Raw genomic sequence first — 23,874 nt, forward strand, 5'->3', positions numbered from 1 at the left:
ACACCTCCAACTATAAAAGATGAAAATGCTGGTTTCTTGCCCTCCATTCCTCCTTGAGTCTAGAGTACAAATGTATGATCTAGGCCCAGTTGAACGCTTTCTTACCAGATTGGAATCTGCAGGTAGGAATATAAATCACTAAAAATGGTGTTTTAGTTATATATTGCCACATAACAAATTACACCATCACTTACTGGCTTAAAGCAACATTTGTTACTGAGTTTTGGAGAGTAATGAATCTGGGCACAGTGTAGCTGAATCTTCTGTTTCAAGTTTGTCTCAAGGATGCAGTCAGGGTGTCGGCTGGGGCAACCGTTTGTTGTTGCCAGGATTCAGTTACTCATAGGCAGTTGGACCTTGGGCCTCAGCTACTTGCTTCCTTTTTGCTGGAGTCTGCTCTCAGCTCCTGACCACATGGACATCTTCATAGGTTAGCTACCACATCAGGATTTGTTTCATCATTGCTAGCAAACAAGAACAGCCAAATAGATAATGCAAGCAAGACAGAATGCACATTTTTAATAACTTCATTGCAGAAGTAACATCCCTTAACTTTTGCCATATTCTATTAGAAGCAAGTCACTAAGTTCAGCTCACACCAGGGAGAAGGGATTACATAAGGATGTGAATACAAAGAGGTGGGGATTATTGGGAACCTTTTAGAACCGCCTGTCATGGAAAGTATGAAATCCACTCTAGAGAAAGTGGCAGCAAAGGCAGTAGCTTCATCCAGCATCAAGAGTCCAAAAGTGCAGAAGTTCTACCAGCAGTGATAATGGCATTTTTTTTCCCTGAGAAATCATTTCTGAGATGTGACTTTGGGTATTGTTCTGAGGTGAGTAGCTTTCAACTCTGATTCTTTGGCCAACCCCGAAATTCTGTAAGCTACTAGATGCCCTTATGTAAATTCCTTTTATCTACTTAGAATAACCTATTTATTTCTGTTGCTTATAAATAAGAAGCTTCACAGAGAGAGTGAGGCAAGGGACCACAGAATGAGGATGGAGATTTAGTCCTGTGCACATCTGTACACCTGGTACAGGCCTAGGAAATGGTAGGCACTCAATATATATTTATTAAATTATTGAATAGGACAAAATACATAAAATTCCGAGGGCAAATAGATCTGAAATCTATTTGGAGGTCCAAGTGAAAGGTTGAATGTGGCTTAGAAATTAGTCAGGGCAAGGAGTTCAGAGTATATGCCTTAGGAAAAGGGAAGACCACACAGAGTGGTCCAAGATCATGATACCTGATGCTTGGTGGGCCTCTCTTAAGCACCTGAGGCACTGGACAGTTCCCTCGAAAATTGCATGATGCCAGTAGAGGCAAAATTCAATTGAATGAAAAAGACTTCAGTAGGAAATCAGAAAAAGTACACTGAATGAGAAAGAGATGGCAGGCAGGTTTTAGCAGGGTGCCCATTAAAAAGGAATCTGAGAGATAATCAGATCTTTTCCTAAAACCTGGACACAGACCACCTTTAACCATTTTAAAAGCTTTACATTTCATTCATAGTAATGATATAACAGTGACTATTTATCTTAGTTGAATTCAAATGCAAGTAGTTTATTTGGGAAATAATCTCTGAAAACAGCCCAAGAGGAAGAGTGAGGTGAGACAGGGAAGGAAAAAAAGCCAATAAGGGATGCCATATTGTGTCAGTTTCTAGGTGGGCAACTGAACGCTTAATCCCACAAGCGAATTCTGGGGGCCAGTGTAGAACACACAGAGTGTTATTCCACTTGCAGGGATGTTTATACACTAACCCCTATTGGTCGCTGTTTGAAGGTTGCCCCAGAGGACACAAAGCAGGCTCAGGGAGCCAGAGGGTGAGCCATAGGTGATGAGCTACATGACACCAACAGTGTCTCATGACTTAAGTGAATATGCAATGCCAAATAAATTTCATCTTGCAGCAACCATGAAAATTAAACATTGTCATATTAATTTTGAAGATGAGAAAAACTGCAGCTCAAAAACAAAGTCTACTGGAGCCAAATTTTCTCTAATTCTAAAGGCTTCATGGAAGCAAAGTGGCCCGTCTGGATGTAATGGAGACAGACACAGAGAGAGAGATAAGACACTGTCATTGGCATGCCTTAAATGCAGAACATTGAGGAAAGAATTTTAAAAGCACTTTAGTGTACCAAGTACATATTTGATCTCTCTGAAAGAAAGTTCAACACTTGGAGCCAAAGTCTTACTATGGGAAAATCAATCCATGGATTCTCATGGTCTTAATAATTCACATTTCTTCTGTGCACATGTAATATTTATGTTTTCAGAATGAGAAAAAACATATAAAGTTAGCTGTGAGAGATGAATTAAATTGGAGAAAGAGAAAAGTTGAAGTTATTTTCAGGATAATACTGGGTTGAATAGTGTTCTTCTAAAATTCATGTCCACCTGGAACCTGAAAATTTGACCTGATATAAAAACAGGGTATTTACTGATGTAATTAGTTAAGATGAGGTCAAACTAGATTAAGGTGGGCCCTACAACCAATGCTGCTGTCTTTATAAAAACAAACAAACAAACAACAAATAAATACATAGAGAAGAGTGCCATGTGAAGACAGAACAGAGATTGGACTGATGCAGCCACCAGCCAAAGAGCCACCAGAAGCTAGGGAGAAACATGGACTAACTGCCTCTATTAAAAAGCACAGAGTGACAAGCTGGATAAAGAACCAAGTCCCATTTATATACTGTCTTCAAGAGACCCATCTTACATGCAATGACACACATAGGCTCAAAATAAAGAGAAAATCTACCAAGCAAATAGAAAACAGAAAAAAGCAGGGTTTGCAATCCTAGTTTCAGACAAAATCAACTTTAAGCCAACAAAGATCAAAAAGGACAAAGAAATACATTACATAATCGTAAAGGGTTCAATTCAGCAAGAAGACCAAGAAGGCCTAACTATTCTAAATATATATGCATCTAATACAGGAGCACCCATATTCATAAAGCAAACTCTTAGATACTTTCAAAGACTTAGACTCCTATACAATAATAATGTGAGATTTTAACACCCCACTGAAAATATTAGACAGATCATTGAGGCAGAAAATTAACAAAGATATTCAGGACCTGAGCCCAGTACTGGATTCAATGGACCTGAAAGACGTCTACAGAACTCTCCTCCCCAAAACAACCGAATACACATTCTTCTCATAGCCACAAGGCAGGTACTCTAAAATCAATCACATAATCAGAAATAAAACACTCCTTAGCAATGAACTGAAACTGAAAGAATTGAAATCATAACAAAGGATCTCTCAGACCACAGCACAATCAAATTAGAAATAAAGATTAGGAAATTCACTCAAAACCTGCAATTACATGGAAATTGAATAAACTACCCCTGAATGAATTTTGGGTAAATAATGAAATTAAGGCAGAAATCAAGAAGTTCTTTGAAACTAATGAGAACAAAGATACAACATATCAGAATCTCTGGGACACAGATAAGGCAGTGTTAAGAGGAAAATTTATAGCACTAAAGGCCCACATCAAAAAGTTAGAATGATCTCAATTTAACAACCTAACCTCACAACTAAAAAAACTAGAGAACTAAGAGAAAATCAGTCCCAAAGCTAGCAGAAGACAAGAAATAACCAAAATCAGAGTTGAACTGAAGATTCAGGCATAAGCAACCATTCAAAAGATCAACAAATACAGGAGCTGTTTTTTTTTTTGAAAAAATAAAATTAAATTAACTGCTAGATGGACTAATAAATAAGAAAAGAGAGAAGATCCAAGTAAACATAATCAGAAACAAGGGAGACATTATTACTGACCACACAGAAATACTAATAGCCACCAGAAATATTATGAACAACTCTGTACACAGAAACTAGAAAATCAAGAAGAAATGGATAAATTACTGGACACATACACCCTTCCAAAACTGAACCAGGAAGAAATTGAATCCCTGAACAGACCAATAACAAGTTTGGAAATTGAGTCAGTAATAAATCGCCTAACAACTAAAAAAAAAAAAAAGCACAGGACCAGATGGATTCACAGCTGAATTCTACCAGATGTACAAAGAAGAGCTGGTACCATTCCTGCTAAAACTATTCCAAAAAAATTGAGGAGACTCCTCCCTAACTCACTCTCTGAGGCCAGGATCATCCTGATACCCAAATCTGGCAGAAACACAATAAAAAAGACAATTTCAGGCCAATATCCTTGATGAACATTGACGCAAAAATTCTCAACAAAATACTGGCAAACCAAATTTAGCAGCAAATCAAAAAGCTAATCCACCATGATGAAGCAGGCTTTATCCCTAGGATGCAAGTTTGGTTCAACATACACAATTCAACAAATGTGATTCATCACATAAACTGAACTAAAGACAAAAACCACATTATTATCTCAATAGATGCAGTAAAGGCTTTCAATAAAATTCAAAATCTCTTCATATTAAAAACTCCCAATAAACTAGTTACTGAAGGAACATACCTCAAAGTAATAAGAGCCTTCTATGACAAAACCACAGCCAACATTATACTGACTGGGAAAAACCAGAAGTACTCCTTTTGGAAACCAGTACAGGACAAAGATGCCCTCTCTAACCACTCCTATTCCACATAGTATTGGAAGTTCTGGCCAGAGCAATCAGTCAAGAGAAACAAAAAAAAGGGCATTCAAATAGGAAGAGAAGAAGTCAAACCATCCCTGTTTGCAGACAACATGATTCTATATCTAGAAGGCCCCAAAGTCTTTGTCCAAAAGTTCCATCAGCTGATAAACAACTTCAGTAAAGCCTCAGGATATAAAAATCTCAAAATCAAAATTTGCTAGCATGATACTGGTACAAAAAGAGACCAATGGAACAGAATAGAGAACCCAGAAATAAGGCCACACACTTACAACTATGTGGTCTTCAACAAACCTGACTAAAACAAGCAATGGGGAAAGGACTCCCTATTCAATAAATGATTCTGGGATAACTTGCTCTCCATATGCAGAAGATCAAAAATTGCTAGCATTCCTATACACCAACAACAGACAACCTGAGAGCCAAATCAGGAATGCAATCCCATTCACAATTGACACACACACACACACACACACACACACCCCTAAGAATACAGCTAATCAGGGAGGTGAAAGATCTCCACAAGGAGTAAAAAACACTGTTCATATAAATCAGAGATGACACAAACAAATGGAAAAACATTCCATGCTCATGGATAGGAAGAATCAATATTGTTAAAATGGCCATACTGCCCAAAGCAATTTAATGTTATTTCTATTAAAAAACTGCCCAAAGCAATTTAATGTTATTTCTATTAAAAAACCAATTACATTTTTCACAGAACTAGAAGAAACTATTTTCAAATTCATATGGAACCAAAAAAGAGCCCAAATAGCCAAGATAATCCTAAGCAAAAAGAACAAAGCTGGAGGCGTCCTGCTACCCAACTTCAAACTATGCTACAGGACTACAATATTCAAAACAGCATGATACTGGTACAAAAAGAGACCAGTGGAACAGAATAGAGAACCCAGAAATAAGGCCACACACTTACAACTATGTGATTTTCAACAAACCTGACTAAAACAAGCAATGGGGAAAGGATTCCCTATTCAATAAATGATTCTGGGATAACTTGCTCTCCATATGCAGAAGATTGAAACTGGACCCCTTCCTTACACTAGATACAAAAATTAATTCAAGATGAATGAAATACTTAAATGTAAAACTCAAAACAATAAAAGCCCTGGAAGACAATCTAGACATTATTATTGTGGACATAGAAACAGGCAAAGATTTCATGACAAAGATGACAAAATCAATCAAAACAAAAGCAAAAATTGAAAAATGAGATCCAATCAAAGAGCTGCTGCACAGCAAATGAAACTATCCACTTTGTGAACAGACAAACTACAGAATGAGGGATAATATTTGGATACAATGCATCTGACAAGGGGCTAATATCTAGCACCTAAGAGGAACTTGTACAAATGTACAAGAAAAAAAAACACATTAAAAAAGTGTGCAAAGGACACAGTCACTTTTATAAAGAAGACATACATGACGTTAACAGTCATATGAAAAAAAGCTCAACGTCACAGATCACTAGAGAAATGCAAATCAAAGCCACAATGAGATACCATTTCACACCAGTCAGAATGACTATTACTGAAGAGTCAAAAAAATTCAGATGCTGGCAAAGTTGTGGAGAAAAACGAATGCTTATACACTGTTGGTGGGAAATTAAATTAGTTTAAACATTGCAGAATACTGTGTGGCAATTCCTCAATGACATAAAAACATAAATACCATTTGACCCAGCAATCCTATTACTGAGTATATATCCAAAGGAATATAAATTGTTCTGTCACAAAGACCCAGGCACATGTATGTTCATTGCAGCACTATTCACAATAGCAAAGACATGGAAACAAACTAAATGGCCATCAGTGGTAGACTGGCTAAAGAAAATGTGATACATATATAAATGGAATACTATGCAGCCATACAAAAGAATGAGATCATGTCCTTTGCAGGAATATGGATGGAGCTGGAGTCCATTATCCTTAGCAAGCTTACACAGGAACAGAAAACCAAATACCACATGTTCTCACTTATAAGCGGGAGCTACTTGATGAAAACATATGAACACATAGAGGAGAACAAAACACACTGGGGCCTATTGGAGGCTGGAGTTTGGGAGGAGGGAGATAATCAGGAAAAATAACTAATCGTTATTAGGCTAAATACCAGGGTGACGAAATAATCTGTACACAAACCCCCACGACACAAGTTTATTTATATAACAAACCTGCACATGTACCCTGACCTTAAAATAAAAGTTAAATTAAAAAAAAATTTGGGAGAAGATAGACATCCAGGGAAAATACTCAGTCTAGGAATAAACAGTGAACTTTATAAATATATAATATATAAACAATAAACAAACAATGTAACTTTCCTGCACCTGAACCTCACTTACACAATAAAAGATTTAAGGAAGACCAATCCTCTGAAATTTCTCTCTATAATGCTGTTATTTTCAAACCAGACAACCACTGAAACATAGAGATGTTAGGACAGAGAATTTTGTGCAGAACATAAATACTGCAGTGTTTGTTTTTTTTTAAGAAAGGGGATTCCAGTCCACAATGGGAAGATATTACTATTAAATAATAGTCAAATTCCCTATATGCTATATATGTTTTCAAAATTAAATGTATTGAAATGTTTCTGTTAAAAAAACAAAGTCACAACATGATTATTTAGTTTGAATAAAAATGCATCCCTATTTCAGCCACTACATAACATTTTCATACTTTAGTATATAATTGAGAGTTTTTTGTTGCACAAGAAGGTTCAAACTGGAGAAGAAAATGACATTTCTGAAATTCTTCTGGATGAGAGACATATGTTACAGTTCCTTCCAGCTGCATTGAGTGTATTAAGAACAAGAAAATTTCAATTAGAAAACAAGCACCCAATCATTTTTATTCTTTAAAAAGGCATTTTTAAAAGAAAAAGAATAAAGCACTTTTTCTTACCTCTAGTTATTTAGGCTTTTAAAATTCTTCAGCAGAGTAACTATTTCATTATTGTATTTCTCCTAGGTAATGGTCCCCTTGTATGAGGAAAAAAATCAAAGTAAAGGTAATTTATTGTCTACTAAAATGTTCAGCTCTGTCAGCATCCAAAATATGAGATCATATATATGAGCCCAAATTCAAATTATAAAGATTAATTTTATTAAAACGCAGCAACAAGCAGAAATTTTCCCCGATACAATAAATCTTTCAGATGGATTAGAGACCTTGAATTGCAACCTGTGATGTTATCTTGCCCTCTGAAACATGATTATAAAAGCTATAGTTAATGGACTTGTTCATAGACATTCCCGTTTCTTACTTCCAAAAATGTACCACAAAATATTTTTCTTCAAATTCTCAGGAATTAAAGTATGAAATAAACAACTGAAAGAAACTCATAATTAAAAATGATTTATGTTTGTAAGTGTATATATATATATATATATATGTTTTTACAAATATGTTAACCAAATTATATGTTAGAAATGTTTCTAAGTAAAGTCCTATAAAGCAGAACCTCAGTTTTAAACAATTAAGATGGGTGATAAAAATCATGGCCTGCTGAGTCTCTCTATAATCACCAGAAATGCAGCTAGTCTTCAGAGCCCACGGCAAAAATTCTGTCCTCACAGGAGGAGCTAACGCCAGGCCAGCCGCTTCCTGTCTGCGTGGACATTTGTTCTTTCCTCAGAGACAAGATCTTGCAAGTGTCTTTTCACTTCATTATACCCAGAGCGTCAAAGCCATCAGGAAATGCTCAGACTCACCAACCACCTGTAATGGAGGCATCTGGACTAAGGTCTGGTCCTGTTGGGTTTGTGACCACATACTGATTGCTGTGATTTGAGTTTGCTTTTTGATTATAATTAATGTTAAGAATAAACCCTTGAGGACTAGAAAGTGTGTTTTCTTTGGCTTTCAACACAGTCTCTTATAACTGAGATAAAGCCTTACTTTCTTTTCTCTCCTATAAAGCAGTGTTTCCTATTTCTAAATGTTTGCATTTTTAAGTTTCCTACCCACTGCTTTTGTTCCTCACCACTTAAGGACCTTTATCCAGTGTCCCTCTCAATACATCTTGAGACAATTTTAGTTACCAAACCTATGCCTTTTTGTTACCTATTTGAAAAAAGTTGCCTGCGCTTATTGTAGATATTTTTTTTCCCATGAATAGTCAATATAGGGAAAGCTTTTCTTAACTTTTCTAATAATCAGTGTTACATGTTTTGGCCATATTATATAGTGGGCTACCTCCAATGGTTTCAAACTTCTCAAATTATTTATGTAATTCTGTCATAGGGTGAACCTCCAAATTGGGTTTCAGCCCAGAATGCCGGTGGGTTCTTGGCTTGTGCAGGAAGGAATTCAAGAGTGATTCGACAGGGAAAAGTGAAAGCAAGTCTATTAAAAAAGTAAAGGAATAAAAAGATGGCCACTCCAAAGGCACAGTACCCCTGAGGGCTATTGCTTGGCTGTTTTTACAGCTATTTCTTGATTATATGCTAAACAAGGGGTAGGTTGTTCATGAGTTTTCTGGGAAAGGGGCAAGGGATTCCCAAAACTGAGGACTCCCTTCCTTTTCAGACCATATAGGGTAACTTCCAGATCTTGTCATGGCATTTGTAAACTTTCATGGCGCTGGTGGGAGTCTTCTTTACCATGCTAATGTATTATAATTAGTGTATAATGAGCAGTGAGGACAGCTAGAGGTTGCTTTTGTCACCATCTTGGTTTTTGTGGGTTTTGGACAGCTTCTTTACCACATCCTGTTTTATCATATGGGGGTCTTTGTGACCCGTTTCTTGAGAAACAAGTCCTGTGGAACTCCTATCTCAATTATAATCAAGATAAGTGGAGCTATGTAGGGTTTCATGTGTGGCTGATACTGGGTGTGACTTTAAACCTGTTAGGCAGATTTTTAAAATCTATAAAATGGGGATTCAAAACTGTAAGGCCTTTCATCAACTGGGACAAAGGTGTACAGAATCTGACAGCAGCTAGCATAGGGATGCAGTCCTGCCAGGACTGACTACCTTCCCACAGCTTAGGTCAACCACTCAGGCTCTCCATCTGCTTGTTCTTTCTCCTGCTGGGTTTTGGTGCCCTCTTTCCTTAGCATAACCTTTAATTGTTGCCATTTCTTTGTCATTCATTCCTTTCTTCACTTCTTTCTAAAGAGATGCTAAGCACCAAATATAGTACAATAACAGTGCTAATAACAGTAACTTATTTTCAAGATTTCCCCCTAAATGCCAGCATTCCACTAGGCCCCTTCTCCTAAAGATAAATTATTTGGTAAAAAGTGATATAGAATGGTAATTGAAGTAAAATTATAGATCCATCACATGAGATTGGAAGTACAAATTGGAACAGATTCTTTCTGGGTTAGGCAGGATTTTATACACTGCAAGGCCGAGTAATATTAGATCTTCATTAGGACCATGATATACTTTCTCCTTTATTTGTGCAAAGCTTATTTTTGTGACACTTCTAGTAACTGCCTCTCTATTCATATATTAATACAAATTTAAATATTTTTTGGAGCTCAAAATGTAAATGAAGCATGTAGACGAGGGGTCCCCAACCACCTATTCATCCATGGCCTGTTAGGAACTGGTCGTGCAGCAGGAGGTGAGTGGCAGATGAAGGAGCATTGCCCTGAACTCTGCCTCCTGTCAGACGAGTGCATTAGATTCTCATAGCATTAGATTCCTTATGCTAAGGAAAGAGGGTGCCTATTGTGAACTGCACATTCAAAGGATCTAGGGTGCACACTCCTTATGAGAATGTAACAATATGCCTGATAATCTCAGGTGGAACAGTTTCATCCTGGAAATCAGCCCCCCATGAAACTGGTCCCTGGTGCCAAAAAGGTTGGGGACAACAACTGTAGACTATACAATAAATGTCTGACCAAGAAGGCCCTAAAGTTCCTATCAGTTTCACTAAAGCTTACACAGGTTTCTTCCAGACTATAGGCCCCCTGGCCTTCTTTTCCTTAGAGCATTGACTTTAGACTAAACTTTTTTTTTTTTTTTTTTTTTTTTTTTTTGGGACAGAGTCTCTCTCTGTCACCCAGGATGGAGTGTAGTGGCATGATCTCGGCTTACTGCAACCTCCGCCTCCCAGGTTCAAGTGAATCTTCTGCCTCAGCCTCCCGAGTAGCTGGGACTACGGGCATGCACCACCATGCCTGGCTAATTTTTATATTTTTAGCAGAGACGAGGTTTCACCATATTGGCCAGGCTGGTCTCGAACTCCTGACCTCATGATCTGCCTGCCTCGGCCTCCCAAAGCTCTGGGATTACAGGTGTGAGCCACTGCACCCGGCCTAGAATAAACTTTTTTTTTTTTTTTTTTTTTTGAGATGGAGTCTCATTCTGTCACCCAGGCTGGAGTATGGCATGATCTCAGCTCACTGCAAGCTTTGCCTCCTGGGTTCACACCATTCTCCTGCCTCAGCCTCCCGAGTAACTGGGACTACAGGCATCTGCCATCATGCCCGACTAATCTTTTTGTGTTTTTAGTAGAGACGGGGTTTCATCATGTTAGCCAGGCTGGTCTCCAACTCCCAACCTCATGATCTGCCCGCCTCGCCTCCCAAAGTGCTGGGATTACAGGCAGGAGCCACTGTGCCCGGCCAGAATAAACTTTTAATAGTAAATTCTCTCTCTGCCTATTTAAGGTGTAAATCTTCTACAACCCAAGAGTGTCTTTCTCTTGAACCTGGGAGCTAACTCTTTGAAATGTAATCATCAGAAATCATTGGGCCCCTGTCTCAGTGGGAGAATGAGTGCCCAACTTCCCTAAGTGACAATTAGCAAATCAAGGTAGCCTAATCACACCGACCAAACTACCCACTTAGGTGATCTAGTCCTTTCCTACCAGCTCACTCCAGTGCTTACAAGCACTCCTGACTTTTCTTTCAGTGGAGCTGAGTTCAGCCTCTTTTCCCTGTTAAAACAGTATTGATCCCTTTTGCAATACCCTTGAATAAAATCTTTCGTGACTGTTTAACTCCATCTGGTACAATTTTTCTTTAACATGTGAAAAGGAAATAATTTGGAAAAAGTTAGAATATGCTAGAATATATCATGGCTTTGTTTTCTTTGCTGTAAGTACATTTATAAGCATTCTTGTCATTGAACCAGCAAGAGGGATAATGATGGAAATGACTGAAGTAGCATTGATTTGGACATCAGGATAGACAAGGCAGACGAGCGCTCAGAACAAATGGTACTTGCATGGTTTGACAAGCTTTTCTATTGGATTAAATATATGACTATTCGGGGAGTTCTTGCAGCCATACAGTAAGATTCTGCAGCAAGGTGCTATTCATGGCAAAGAAAATGCAGCTGTGACATGATGAGTGATTGCTCCTGTCTTTGGCACAATCCTCTCCTCAAACAAAAGGTGCTGAAGATTTTGGTGAGTAGAAGAAAGGTTAAAGACTGTCTGTATTAGTCAGTTTTCACACTGCTAATAAAGACATACCCGAGACTGGGTAATTTATAATGGAAAGGGGTTTAATGAACTCACAGTTTGACATGGCTGGGGAGGCCTCACAATCATGGTGGAAGGCCAGCAAGGAGCAAAGTCATGTCTTACATGGTGGCAGGCAAGAGTGTGTGCAGGGGAACTCCCCTTTTTAAAACCATCAGATCTCATGAGAATTATCACTATCATGAGAACAGCATGGGAAAGACCCGCCCCCATGATTCAATTACCTCCCACCAGGTCCCTCCCATGACACATGGGAATCATGGGAGCTACAATTCAAGATGAGATTTGGGTGGGGACACAGTCAAACCATATCATTGTCCTATAATGGTATATAATTTTCTTAATCTTGTATATGATTGGTTGCATACAGCACACTTTTCACTATCTTTTTATGTGATTTTGTTTTAGCACATATTGATTGAAAAATACTGCAACTTCATGAAAACATGACAAATATTTTTCATAAATAGATTCTTTTGATGTATCAGATTGTGGAGGGTTATTTCTGTATTCCTACCAAATTTTATGATAGTTGCCAAAGATTTTTATCTGGGGCTCTTCTGATGTCTTCGGACATATTAGTCTAAATAAATGATTTATTGTAGTGCACCAGGTTTGTATACATATGTAACAGGACTACTTTTAAGCTTCCAGAATCCACTTTCAGAAAAAAAAAATGTTCAAGCCATATCTTCACAGGACTGTCAATCCAGAGGTAAGGCCTCCGTCCACTCAGAAACAGCCAGCTGATGGAGGCACAAGGAGAGAACAAACACAAGCCCTTAGCTTTCCAAAGATAATAAAAGTGAATATTTTAAAAGGCAGGCTTTAAGCCAAATAGTAACTGATGTTATCCACAATTTCATTAGCCAACTCCTAACTTCATATAACAGTACTTTACAGAAGCTCCTGTTATGAAAGCTGATTATATTTGTTTTTCTTTAAATATGCAGATGCAGTTAAGGGTCATGCATGGAGTTTATTATGCTAATTTTCTATCACTTCTAAGAATCCAAGTTTAGCCACGTGCAGTTCATAGTTGGTTTTGCCAAAAGACAAAATGTCACTTAGAAAAAGCAAGAAGCCCTTTGTTTCTTAAAAATTAAAGTAGTACGAAATGTAAAATATCACAGTACTGTTGAGAAAAAAATTAGCAAAATTCCTGGAATCAACCAGCCAAAGATAATTGAGTTATTAAGAAACCATTTGAATATGTATAGATGAAAAGCCAAATTTTGTTCCATCTACAAAAGCTTTGCAGTGTATCTGAGACATCTAAATTGCTTTTATTAATATATATATAAAATGTATTATTTTTGGAAGTATGATGGACTGATTGCCTAACAAAGTAAGTGAGTCCTATGAGCATGCTATGCAAATGATTTTATAAAAGGTCATTTTTATTAGCAACTGTGGTCAAATCAAATATGCATTTTCTGAAATGATGTGGCACATAATGAGCTGATACATTAAAAGACTGTGGATCTTAAACCCAAGAAAGCCTATTTTAGAAGGCTAAGTATAAATTTAACAAGTCTGAGTTATTTGTAATATACTAAGCATTCACTTCACATATGTTTATTGATGATGTACTGAGTGGTCAGCCTTGGAGAGGGCACAGTTACCTCCCTTTCTTATTCAGGACTTTTAAGGCACAGAGTGCTTTATTTCCAGACCATTTAGTGCCTGCTCAATAAGTAACTGCTACTGTGCCTGAAGAAATATTTGTAGAACATATACTAGGTATAGGACACTGTTCTAAAATTTCATAATATAATGGTGAAAAAGATAAGCAAGTTTCCTACTCACTGGAAACCATCCTCCAGTAGGAAAGACAAACCATAAATAAAGAAATAAATGGGATCTCTTCAGACAGCTTTGAAGCAAAGTAGACGGGTAGAATGACCTTTGTTTCAGTGGAGTTGAGTTCAGTTTCCCTCCCCTGTTACAATAGTCTTGACCCCAACACAATAACTGTGAAAACGTCTTCCTTGCCTTTGTGGGGAAAACATTTAATAGAAGGATTGAGAAAAACTTCTTGGAGCTAAAACTAACCAACCGGGAGCCAAACAAAAATTTCATTTCAAACAGAAAGAGCTGATGCAAAAGCCCCTTGCCCTGAGGCCATTTTTAATGTAAATATTTTCCACAGGTAAATAAAAATGCTGCAGACCTCAGGTGTTTCCTATCGCTCATCAAAAGAAGATGTCCAAAACCAGTAACCAATGGACTAGACTTGGACAGCAAATATGCTTCGTTTGGCCAGCATAGCAGTTGGTTGTTGTTTTGCCTGTTAGTTTTGTTTTATTATTTCAGACCAACAATCAAAAGTTGTGAAATTTCAAACTAAAATCCAGATTTCTGACTTCTCTTTAGAAACCAGAACACCTGGAGTCTTGGGATCGGAATTGCGGCACAGCAGGCATCAGCTGGAGCTGGTGGCCATTGTGCATCTTAGATAAGGTGTGAAGCTTAGGATCACATTGGCAGTTATTTTGTCACTTTCTTCTTTGGCACCAGCACTGAGGCCAAAGTTCAGTTGCCATTTCTCTTTGTTTCCATGCCATTGGTTTTCCCTGTGACTATATTTCCATCAAAGTAAGGAAAGAAAAGTTAGGTTTACAGAATTATGTGTTTCAAGAAAAATGGTGGCAAAATATATAAACCAGTCCTTATGTCAGCTGAATACAATTCAGCCATTAATTTATATTTTTTCCTGGTCCTATTAGGCATATGAGTTTGAGATACTTGAACTAGGGTGTTAAAAATTAAGAGCATGACATGTTAATGACCTTGATTGCGATGATTATTTCACAAGGTTTATCTATCTACCTATCTAAAACTATTATGTTGTACACCTTAAATGCAATTTTAAACAGTCAATTATACCTTCATAAAGTTGGGGAAAAATCGAGATGATTTAAAATTGCTTTGTAGAAAAATGAAATAGAATAATTGCATTTGTTAGGCTGCTACTGTGGGACAAGCATGGGTGTCCGGATGATTTGAACTTGAGTCTCAGCTTCAACATTTAACTAGCATTATCATGAGCCAGTAAAATACTCCTCTCTTCTTCAGTTTCCTCATCTGTAAATAGATTGATTTGGATATATAATAATCAGCCTTGTCTCATTATTCTCAGAATTAAATGAGTTAACCTACAAGTACACAGTACATGAGAGACAATTAATGTAAAATACTCCTAATTACATGTACAATTTGTGGTCTGGCAGATAAGCAATCAGAAGAATGACTCACCACACCTGAGTTGTGTCAGGGGTTCTCATAAGGTTGTTATGAAAGAAAGAGACTGGGGAAAGCATAATATCCTTCAGTGCACAGTGTGTGCTCGCTCTGAGCTGTCTTCTTTACTCTCATTATTGTTAGAATAATATTTTAATGTTGTAGGTTAACTCCGTTTTACAGACAAGAAAGAGGAGGTATAAGAAAGGTAACTTGCCAAGGTCACACAGGAATAGGAGAAAGAGAGATGCACATATGCAAACCTTTCATAGCCCCTTCCCTTTTTACCACCTCCAGCTAGAATAAATGTAGAGCTAATGTATAACCTCCTTGAATCATAGAAATAAAAGCATTTCTAGACCACTGGCTTTGTCATACTTGGGCATGCATAAGAATCACTTGCCGAGCTCATTAAAAATCTCCTACCACCAGGGACTGTCATTCAGTGGACGGTCCATCCATTTCATTTTGAGAGGCACCAATGAATTGTCTTTCTGGTCTCATAAACTAGTATTTAATTGCAAATAGTAGAATACGTTGAAGAATTCCAAATGGTACCTTAAGGTAAGACACTGAATAAGAATGGATGTAACACAAGCTTCTAATGTCCTGGACATTTTAAAATTGTCTCAGGTAGTCTTTTAATTAGGGTATGTTCAGAGGACAGACAAGATTTAGAGTGAAATTTAACTAAAATAATTAAATCTCAAAGAAAAATCTAGATCATGCTTTGTTCATGGTCTGTAGTAAGACATTTTTAGGTAGTTTGTTTATTCAAGTATAGAATGAATATGTTTAATTTCATACTAAAATATTAATACTTAGAATATTTCTTAATTACACCTTACATACAAACCATTCACATTGAAACGTGAATAATTTTGACATACTTCAACCTGAAATGACAGTCTTTCCTGTATCCATTACCGGTTTCATTGTATCTTTCCTGGTGAAAACACTGAGAAGACTCATTACAGAAAACAGAAGACATTGCAGGAAATTACTGTGGATACAAAGAGAAGTAAAACTGAGTCTCCATCTTCTTCCTTTTTTTTTAGATAAAATTAACTGTAGGACCTAAAATTTAAGTGCTGCCGTGACATCTTTGAGTTGGCACCAAAGGCCTATTCATGAGCTCCCGGCTCTTGCCAAATATTCCCGTCACTCCTTGGGAAAGACTCCCCACCCAGGTAGTCTCCCTATCAGCCAGACCAGCTGTCCCCGACCTTGTCCTCAACCTCACGGGTTTTACTTCCCTGTCAGCCCACAAAATTATTCGAACAACCGATTGCATTCTCCTGCGAGAACCAGAGGACACCCACTCACCAGTTACTACAAAGCCTGCCTCCCACAGCCCTGTTGTTTCCCTTTGCTTCTGAGTATACACCCCTGTATTACCATGTGTTGTGTGAAATGTCCTCCTACCTTGGGACATTACGAGTATAGCTAATGAATATAATGTTTCCAATATCATCTGTGTGGTGCTGGGTTTTGCATGTTTGGCTTATATTATTTAGGGCAAGAATCTCTCCCTCACTAACAGGGTGAATAGGGTAGACAAGACATAGAACACCTAAAAACCTAAAGTCTTCAAGCACTTACTTACTGTGTAAATGTCTTTTCTCTCTGTGATTAGCCTGATGTGAAACCTTATTTTTACCTAGTGTAGAACATAAGAAATAATAATTTCTCTTTGAAGTCAAAACACCTGAATTTGAATTCTACTTCTGCTATTTCCTCATAGTGCTTGGGAAAAGTTACTAAGCTTTAGATTCCTCATCAATAAAATGTCATTTTTCTGACATAGTGTTGTGAAGAAAGTTATGTATGATACTATACATTAAATATTTAGTGCACGTCTTTGGTTGGTAGGATTAGATAATAAACATCAAACACTTAGCACAGTTCCTACAACCTAGTAAGAGGTAAAAACCAGTAAGTATTTTTTCTTTTTTCTTTTTTTTCCTTTTGAGACAAGGTCTCTCATTCTGTTGCCCTAGCTGGAATGCAGCGGCACGATCATGGCTCACTGCAGCCTTGACCTCCTGGGCTCAAGCGTTCCTCCCACCTCAGCCTCCTAAGTAGCTGGCACTACAGGTACGTACCACCACACTTGGCTAATTTTTTTTTTTTCTGTAGACACAGGGTTTTGCCACGTTGCCAGGCTGGTCTCCAACTCCTGGACTCAAATCAGTCTGCCTCAGCCTCCCAAAGTGCTGGGATTACAGATACAAGCCATGGTACCGGCCCAAAGCCAATAAGAATTTTTTCAGGACAAACTGGAAAGTGTAACCAAGATGAAAATGAATGCCAGTCATTGTGCATCACTGTCCTAGCTCAGGCAGGTGTGAGCATTACTTGGCATCTGGGCTTTCTAAAGCTCGGAGCCCATGGGAACTGGAGGAGGAAGTTCCCACCAAGCAAAGTGGTTCAGGCACCTAGGAAGACTTGGGGTTGCCAAGACAAGGAGAGCAGATGGGTAGTGCTGGTTAAAAAACAAGGGCCCTGGGTCAATTTCAGAAGAGTTAGATACCAAGATGTCTAATATGGAGACCATGAAGGTCATGTGCATGGCTATGAGGATCGACACCAGGTCGACCGCAGACAATTCATCTGAAAGCTGTTGGCCCAAAAATCTGCTTACCTAATAATAAACTAACCTGTAGATTCCTTAATCCATTTCATATTTGATACATTAAATGTTTTTAAGTAGTCTTCCTTCATTGTTACTCTGTCTTTGGCTTTTTAAAAATATATAGCCATAATTGAATGTAATATATTGTAGCTAAAATAATCCAGAAACCTAGGAGACTATTTTCAAATTTCCACTGTGATGATTAATACTCCAGTGCACAGCTTTGGCTATAAAGGTGCTTTTTTAATTCCTGTATTTAGAATCATTTTTTTTTTTTATTGTACTTCAAGTTTTAGGGTACATGTGCACAACGTGCAGGTTTGTTACATATGTATACATATGCCATGTTGGTGTGCTGCACCCATTAACTCGTCATTTAACATTAGGTATATCTCCTCATGCTATCCCTCCCTCCTCCCCCCTCCCCCCACCACACAACAGGCCCCGGTGTGTGATGTTCCCTTTCCTGTGTCCATGAGTTCTCATTGTTCAATTCCCACCTATGAGTGAGAACATGCGGTGTTTGGTTTTTTGTCCTTGCGATAGTTTGCTGAGAATTATGGTTTCCAGCTTCATCCATGTCCCTACAAAGGACATGAACTCATCATTTTAAAGACACATGAAAAAATGCTCATCATCACTGGCCATCAGAGAAATGCAAATCAAAACCACAATGAGATACCATCTCACACCAGTTAGAATGGCGATCATTAAAAAGTCAGGAAACAAGTGACGGAGAGGATATGGAGAAATAGGAACACTTTTACACTGTTGGTGGGACTGTAAACTAGAATCATTTCTTAAATTCTGAGAAATGGCATTACTAGGTCAATAATTAGGAAGACTTTTACATTTTTAAATTTAAGATTGTTTTCCACAGTAATTCAATTTGCATTCCCATTAGTAATATATAATATTACTTGCTTAACCAAATTTGAACAGATTTCTTGATATTACTTCAAATGTTTTTTTGTTAAATTGATTTCCTTTGTTATTAATAAGTGGGTGGATTTTTAAATTTACTTTTATAATAAATGTAGTTTCTCATTTACGAATCGGCTGCCCAGGTTGTTCGATTCTTTATTAGTTTAAGGTTCTTGGTGTTTTGGCATCAATAGGAATAGACTCTTTTTATAATAAAAGATACTATATGTGTTGCAAATAGTTTCTTCAGTTTATTGTTTGTCTTTTGTTTTCAGTTCTGTATTTTTGTCTTTTTGAAATAAAAATCATACACAAACTGTAAAGGGTTATGTAGCCAAATAGTCCACTTTTGTCTATGTGTGCTTGCTGTTATTTTCAAACTAAGAAAGTCTACCATCTAGAGATCTGACAAATACTTGATATATTATTCAGTTCCTTATGATTTAGTTTTTAAACTTCTTTAATGCATTAGAAATCTATTTTTTTCGTGTTTTGTGAGGTTGAGGGTTCTAATTTCTGGCTTGGTATTTATCAGATAAAGGATCTTAATTTATAACTCTAAATTCTTTTATCTTTTTAATCCCTAGAGTCTTCACTTTCCCCATGGCTAAGTATGAAAAGAGATAAAAGGTTACAGATGTGAATGTGAAAGACTGATTGTTGTTTTCCTAATTAATGTGGACTGAGAGTCTGTGAGAGAGAATGACTTTCTTTGAATGTTTTCACAGTCCCCTTAATAACATGAGTTTTGCTTGTTTGTATCAAATTAAGGCAGAAATGACTTAGATTGGCCCAAACATACTTAAAGTACTCATAATTAGGCAAAATAGTAAATAAATAAAGGAACATAGAGACTCTCAAGTTTTGCTAGAATCTATCACCTGTGAAAGGTAAATATAAATACATGACTTTTAGATTATTAGAAAAAGTAGAAGCACACTTCTTTTTAAGAGAAACTGGATATGGAATTTTGGCAGAAAATAGACTTTATCTGGCCAAATGTGGGGCATTTGGCTGTGAGACTGGACAGAAAGTGATCTTAACAAAGGGTTTTGGCATGAATTAAGCAGAGCTGCAAAGAACAGGTTTCTGTTGCCACTCTTTGTAAGGTCCACAGGACTGCAGTTTTAGGCAAAACAATCCATCGGAACCAACGAGGGAGGACTCATGCAGAAGTTCAAGTTCAAAGAGGGGTCTCAAATGCCTTCATGGTGTATGGAGAAGATACAGAAGGCCAGGGCCTTGACCATAAACCATACTACTCCCCCAAGCTCTTTCTCCAGTGGCTTCTGCTTGTATCTTTTGGCAGAAAAGTAAATGAGGGTTGAGAGCAGAGAGGGAGATAGCAGAACTGGGAAGCCAAGACACATACACCATTGCTAAGTAGTATAAAAGGAACAGAAAGAGGGGAAGAATGAGGCTAGGACACGTAGGGAGACTTGTTTATCATTTTAAACATGTTTTTGTTCATCTACTTGTTTTCTTGCTTATTTGCTTGTATATTTGTTTATCTGTACCTACGTACCAAGTATTATGTTCAGAACCAAAGATAAATAAGCCTAAATATTCTGAACCTTCATCCATTCACTGAATATTCACTGAGGTACTACTATGGGCCATCACCCTTTTTAGGAGTTTGAGATACATACAAGAACAAAACAGACATGGTCTTCTCCCTTATAGGAGCTCTACTTCTCTCTCTCTCTTAAAATATTTAAAACATAGAAACACAAATGAAAACATATCACATATTCCTGTATTATCTCCAGGTTTCACAAATGTTAAAATTTTGCATATTTGTTTCAAGTTTTATTTTTAAAAGTTAAATCTTTTATTTCATTATAGCTACAGTTAGAGCTGCTTTAACCACTCCCTAATTTCATGTTCCTTCCGCTCTTCAGGGAAGTAATTAATTGTCTTGACATTGGCAGTCTTCCAGTTTTTAAAAAGTATATTACTACACACATACTTGCTCATGAAAAACTTGTAGTGCAATTTTATAATTTGAAGATTTTGAAATGATGTTTTAGGTATGAAATGACAACTCGTTTTTTATACTTCACATCAGGATTTCAGATAATTCATACATATTTATTAAATATCCTCTATGCCATAGGAAATACTCTAAGTGCTAGAAGAAAACAGTGAAGAAAACAAACTAGTCTTTGCACTCATGAAGCTTATATTCTAATAGGATCATAGACAATGAACAAAATATGAAATATTCGATTAAGGCTGCTGTTACAAACTGAATTTTGTACCTCCCAATATCCACATGTTGAAGGTCTAACCCTCAAAGTGACAAATATTTAGAGAGAGAAATTTTAGGGAGGGAATAAGATTAAGAGAGGTCATTAGGTAGGGTTTTGATCCCACAGGACATGTGTGCTTATAAAGAGATACCACCAGATAGTTCTCTGAGATTGAGAGGCCTTGTGAGGACACAGCAAGATGCCAATCATCTGCAAGCCAGGAAGGCAGCTCTCACCAGGAATCCAATCTGCTGACACCTTGATAGGGACTTAGAACCTCCAGATGAGTGAGGATGTATATTTCTGTTGTTTAAGCCACCATCCTGTGGTGTTTTGTTATGGCAGCCAAGCTGACTAATGCAGCGGCTTTACAATTGATAAGTGCTAACAAGAAAAATTAAGTAAGAAAAGGGAGAGGAAGTAATGGGGTTCAGATCAGAAGCTGAGATGAAGCATCCAGGGAGGTATTAAACAAGAAGCTAATCTTGAGGAAAGCTGTGAAGAAAATAAAGGAGCTGGTCATTTGGCTACATGAGCAAACACAGAACTGTAAGTTCAAAGACTGAGGCAGAAGTATCGCTGGTGCCTTCTAGGAAGAGGAGGAGGTCAGGATGGCTGGAGTAGAGGGAAAGAGGGGAAGGGAGGGAAGAGATGCGGCCTGAGAATAGCAGAAGCCAGATCATGTAGAAACCTAGGGAGAGTATTTAAGCAGAAGAATGATAGCATCCAACCTTCATTTGAACAAATCGCTGTGAACAGTCCTGTTGAGAAAAGACAGAAAGAACCAAGGGCAGCAGCAGGGAAACCTCTTGTAAAAACTCATTTCAGTAACAAAAGCAAAAGATAATGGTGGTTTCAATCAGACAGGTGGCGGTAGCAGTGGGGTGATGGGAAGTGATCAGGTTAGAGATCAATTTCAAAAGATCTAAGCAACTGTCAGGATCATCTTGGCAGTAAAAGAAGTGAGGAAGACTGCATGGTGAACAGCTTTGAGCTCCCAGGAGCCAAAGTCCAAGACTTGCAGATGAGATGTTGACTAAATGGGTTGTGAGACAGAGGGGTCTGGAATTTAGGGGAAAGATCTGGGCTGGAATTGTAACTTTAAAGTCATTAGCACCAGGTTGACGTTTACAGCCATAAAAATTGATGAGGTCACTTAAAAAGTAAACGTTGCTTGAAAAGAGAAGTCCAAAGGAAATTTTAAAGATGACCATCAACTAGCAAAGAAGACTGAGAGACTGGCCAGAAATTTAGGAGGAGAACCAGGTGTCATAGCTGGATGTTAAATGAAGAAAATAGTTTCAAAGGGAAGTCATCAGATGCATCAAATTTATCAATGCTGATGCATGTAGATCAAGGCCATTTATTTATTTCCCATATATTCTATCATATGAACATAGCCATTTTTATTTATATACTCCTATAATAATACATACTTGGTTATTTATGAGGTTTCACTTTTATCCGTCATGTAGCAATGATTATCTGTGTTCATGAATGACAGATGCTTCAGGGTATAAGTAGGAGAAAAAATGTTGGGTTGTGGAATATACATCCTCAACTTTTCTATCTGTTGCTAAATTGCTTTTCAAAGGGATTGTGCCAATGTATACAGCTACCAGGAGTGTTTGAGAGCTCACATTCTCTCTCACGCTTGTTGTTTTCAATTTATTTTTGACAGATGAATGTGAATTTTTAAAACAATTTTTAACATTTTTAACAGCTTTATTGAGGTATGACTGATATGCAGAGAACTGTCCATATGTAAAGTGTACAATTTGATGAGTTTGGACATATGCAAACACTCATGATACTGTCACCACAATCGAGGTAATAAACATATCCATAGGTTTCCCTGTGTTCCTTTATTTTTGATTTTTAATTTTTCTTTTTGTGGTAAGAACACTTGAAATCTATCCTTAACACATTTTGAAGTACACTAAGTAGTATTGTTGGTGATAGGCGCAACATTGTACAGTAGCTCTCTGGAATCTATTCATCTTGCATATTTGACACTTTATACACATTAAACAATTCCCTATTTTCCTCACCCCTCAGCTGGTGGTAACCACTACTGCATTCTCTGCATCTTTAAGTTGAGTACTTTAGACACTTCATATTAGTGGAATCGTGCAGTATTTGTCTTTCTGTGACTGACTTATTTCATTCAGTGTAATGTCTGCCAGGCCCATCCATGTTGTCACAAACTGCCTTCATGGCAAAGGAATTAATCAACAGAATAAAAAGCAACATATGAAAAGGGCAAAAATATTTATAAACCATATACTGCTAAGGAGTTATATTTCCAAAATATATGACATTTAAACAACTCAATAGCTGAAAAAAAAACAAAACAAAACAAAACAAATAACCCAAATAAAAATGGGCCAAAGAACTTGAACAGACATTTCTTTAAAGAAGACACATAAATGGTCAACAGATATATTTTTTTAAATGTTAAGCACTACTAATTACAAGGAAAATGCAAATCAAAGCTACAATGAGATATCATTTCACATCCGTTAGGATTGTTACTATGTAAAAGAAAGACAAGCATTGACAAAGATGCAAAACAAATTGAACTCTTGTACACTGTTGGTGGGAATGTAAAATGGTGTGGCAGCTATGGACAACAGTTTGGAGATTTTTCAAAAAATTAAAATAGAAATATCATATGACCCCGCAATCCCACTTCTGGTTACATATCCAAAAGAACTGAAGTCAGTATGTATGAGAG

The 23,874-nt window shown here is 37.3% G+C and overlaps 1 protein-coding gene across 4 annotated transcripts in view; it reads left to right on the forward strand.

Annotated features, from left to right (window-relative positions):
- Positions 1 to 317: 317 nt before the first annotated feature.
- The window catches only part of LOC134760304 (uncharacterized), a 46,122-nt gene continuing 22,565 nt past the window's right edge, over positions 318 to 23,874 (forward strand). The window contains exons 1-4 of one of the 4 annotated variants that reach the window (XR_010137597.1): positions 321 to 835; positions 7,605 to 7,644; positions 8,213 to 8,379; positions 17,327 to 17,423. Coding sequence is in view for 3 of the 4 variants with exons in the window: in XM_063716926.1 (XP_063572996.1) it covers positions 776 to 835; positions 8,213 to 8,379; positions 17,466 to 17,871 (633 nt within the window). In the remaining variant the exon portion in view is untranslated. Of the gene's footprint in view, positions 836 to 7,604; positions 7,645 to 8,212; positions 8,560 to 16,384; positions 16,861 to 17,326; positions 17,424 to 17,465; positions 18,108 to 23,874 lie in introns of those variants that run through there. The other 3 variants (XM_063716928.1, XM_063716926.1, XM_063716927.1) reach the window with 3 other exon arrangements.

Source organism: Pongo abelii, chromosome 17 (assembly GCF_028885655.2).
Source record: "Pongo abelii isolate AG06213 chromosome 17, NHGRI_mPonAbe1-v2.0_pri, whole genome shotgun sequence".
Classification (NCBI taxonomy): domain Eukaryota; kingdom Metazoa; phylum Chordata; class Mammalia; order Primates; family Hominidae; genus Pongo; species Pongo abelii.